Genomic DNA, 3177 nt, shown 5'->3' with positions numbered 1-3177 from the left:
GTCATATCCTTGTTTTAGAACTTATTTGAGCTGATAGTATTGGTTTTTAGTTTATTTATTAATTATAACCGGGTGAATGTAAAATTAGTATTAATTTTTAATAGACAATAGTCATTATCACTACGTAACATATAGATAGGTTGTCGTTATTTCCTCATTATCCTCCTCGATAACAGTGCACGTATAATGAAATGGTTACGACAAAAACACTAAGAATTTTATACATCGCAAGTTTCCATATCACTCCTCGTTTCTCTTTCAACTTAGGCTTAGATCAAGTTTCATCCAAGATGACATTTTTCTCACATTTAACTCCTTAATAAAAATTGGTTAAAATTCAATATAAACGGTTCTAAAGTCCTATACTCAGATAGGCCCAACACTTGGATACGCCGCAATAAGCCCAATTCAATTGATTAGCCCAAAACATTCTAAAGTCCCATTTTTCTCACATTTTTCTCACATACAGTTTAATCTTTTTTTTTTTTTGACCTCTCTTCCCATGATAATATATTTCTTGCATTTATTATAGTTAATTTCTCATTCAAAAACGTCTATATATAGCTATACCGAATAATTTCTTGAAGTTTAAGAATTTACCAGATGTATTATGTTATGTCATATGAATGACTTTGAATACATGTTTGCTTTTGTTGGGGTTAAGGTTGAGGCATATAACTACTTTGCATCACAGAGTCCAGTTCCATCATCACAGAATCCATCACGATCTAGAAGCTTCTGTGGTGGAGCACTTAACAATGGAGAAGATGGACTTCCATAAGCATTCCGTCTACTGTTTCCACAGCCTAAGCTTGTTCTTGTGCTAACTCCTGTTACAGGATTTGTTCCACTTGCATACTTGCAAAGAGCCTACATTAGAAATATAGTTTAATTACAACATATACTGAAAAAAAGATTATCATATTTAATGAGTGGAAAGTGGAAAGATACCAGTTTTTGTGGAAGATCCAAAACAGCATCACTAAAGTCAGCACCTTCAATAACAGCACGTCCAAGATCACTGCGTGTGAGAACTGTTCTTACAAGAATGGCATTTGTGAGATTAGCTTCATTTAAGACCATACGATCCATTAATGTGTCACTTAGATCTGCTCCTGTTAAGAAATAAGGTCAATGGTTTGATTAGAGATAGTGCATTGAAAGAATATTATTAGGTTTGTTTTATGTTCAATGGATGAAAGGTTTTGTTACCTGTGAAATTTGCTTTGTAGGCTACTGCTTTCTCCATATATGCACCATTGAATGTTGAACCACTGAAATCTGATTCTCTCATATCAGCGGATGTGAAGTTTGCTCTCCTGCATAATGTGTTTTTGTTAAAGGATGAAGGAAGTGAACTGAAATTCAACAAATCATTTGGTAAATTGACTTGTTTTCAGCTCAATAAATGATTTATAATCTGTTCTTCGTAGTCAAGGCTCGTTATCGTTCAACAATATGCAAATTCTATGTTTAAAGAGATAACAAATTTATTAATTTGGAAAACGAAATCAATAAGTTACCTGAAGTTCTCGTTCACATGAACTGTCTTCCTGTGAAGAACAATTCAACAAAATCAATCAAAACTTAGCTGAATCCGCAACTATACAATAAAAGTTTGATAAAAAATTTGTAAAATTTACTTGAGGTCAGCAGAACCGAATTGAGCAGCTGATCCGATGCCGAATTCACCTCGAACATCTGCTTCAAACTTGTTGAGATCAGCCATAGCAGAGAAATCAGAGCTAAACGTAATGACCGCAGCTGCCAATGCAGTCGAAACCAGAGCTTTCCATCTCTTCGGCTGTACTTTATCTATATTATCTGCAACATCCGATGTATTTTATGCAAAATTAAACTTCAAGATCGATCAAACATGTGATCAAAGATCAAAATTGAGAAAAGGAAAATGAAAATGAAAGAAACTTTAGTTTAGTTTATAGATAAGAATACCTTTGGTACAAGTCGCATTTTGTGGATTCAGTCGACATATTATGGATTTTGAGGGAAGATTTGAGTTGAGATGATTGAAGGAGCCATGAGAAAGTGGGATTTTTAGGGATTTGACTGGTAGCGATGAAAGCGTAGTGAGCGCCATATCTGTGTGTATCAGAGGGAGGAGCAAGGTGGATGTGGAAGTGGAACAGAAATGGATCAGAGGAGCGTGAGAAGCACGTGAGGGAGTAATTGTCTTTCGTTAGTATTTTTTTTTTATATAATTTTTTTGATATCTATGCAATAAAATATGGATTAAAAGTTTTTTCTTTTATTTCTTTAATATTATAAAAAAAAATACGGTAGTGTTGGTGTCTGGTGTTAGTGGTGATGGAAGGGATGGAGTTGTCAAAATGGGTCGATAAGATTTTGTTTCAAAATTAAAAGTATTAATCAAATAATAATACAAAAATTCTCCTTTTATATTAAAAATGTGAGTCATGGGTTACCCATGAGAATGTACATATTGTTTATATTTTGATGATAGATCGTGTGTAGTTAACCGACACGTCATATCGAAAATATAAGTTAATATGATGTGTCACTCGTGAGATTATTCTGTTGATGGAACGTTTGTGGTTAGCCGACATGTCAACATAAGAATAATTTTATATCGAGTGTCACACGGTCACTACTAAACATAGAGATATCAGCGACGGCCAATTCTGTCGTTAATCCGTTCCTAAAGGTCATCAGCGACAGATTAGCGACGGAATTTGTCAGTCGAAAAAACCCTTGTCGCTAAGTGTCAGCGACGGATTAGCGTCGGCATCAGCGACGGATTAGCGATGACACAAATTGCTCAAGGAACATCTAGGTTCCGTTGCTAATCCGTCGATGTAGTTTGTCGCTAATTGAGTTATTTAGCTAAGAAATAAATTGTCGGGAAAGCTCAGAAAACTAGTGCATTTTGTCGTATTTCGGTCATTGATAACATTTATATCATTAGTTTTGTTGTTCTAAATCTATAACCAAAACTTACAAAATGAAATTCAATGTATATATTAAATTAATATTAAAATTCAACTACTAAATTAAATAATAATATTTGACTAGCAAAATGAAGATTGATATTCAATTTCAAAGTATCGTTATACATCTTGACAATTTCTTGTTTATTGGCCTTAATTTCTTCTCATTTCGCTCTAAGCTCATTTTTTTCTCCTCATGAACACGATCAAC

At 33.9% G+C, this 3177-nt stretch overlaps 1 protein-coding gene across 1 annotated transcript; it reads right to left on the bottom strand.

Annotated features, from left to right (window-relative positions):
• Nucleotides 1-536: 536 nt before the first annotated feature.
• On the bottom strand, nucleotides 537-2185 carry LOC145118517 (Pentapeptide repeat-containing protein). The gene is made up of 6 exons (XM_079054217.1): nucleotides 1954-2185; nucleotides 1644-1824; nucleotides 1524-1553; nucleotides 1213-1319; nucleotides 952-1115; nucleotides 537-870 (listed from the first exon to the last, which is right to left on the bottom strand). The coding sequence occupies exons 1-6, from the start codon at nucleotides 2096-2098 to the stop codon at nucleotides 679-681; spliced, it is 819 nt and encodes a 272-aa protein (XP_078910343.1). The 5' UTR covers nucleotides 2099-2185; the 3' UTR covers nucleotides 537-678.
• Between the last annotated feature and the right edge of the window lie 992 nt (nucleotides 2186-3177).

This window comes from Lactuca virosa, chromosome 6, assembly GCF_052849685.1.
Source record: "Lactuca virosa cultivar CGN04683 chromosome 6, Lactuca_virosa_CGN04683_v6, whole genome shotgun sequence".
Classification (NCBI taxonomy): domain Eukaryota; kingdom Viridiplantae; phylum Streptophyta; class Magnoliopsida; order Asterales; family Asteraceae; genus Lactuca; species Lactuca virosa.
Note: the sequence above shows the minus strand (reverse complement) of the source record. Positions and strands in the feature narration are given on the sequence as shown.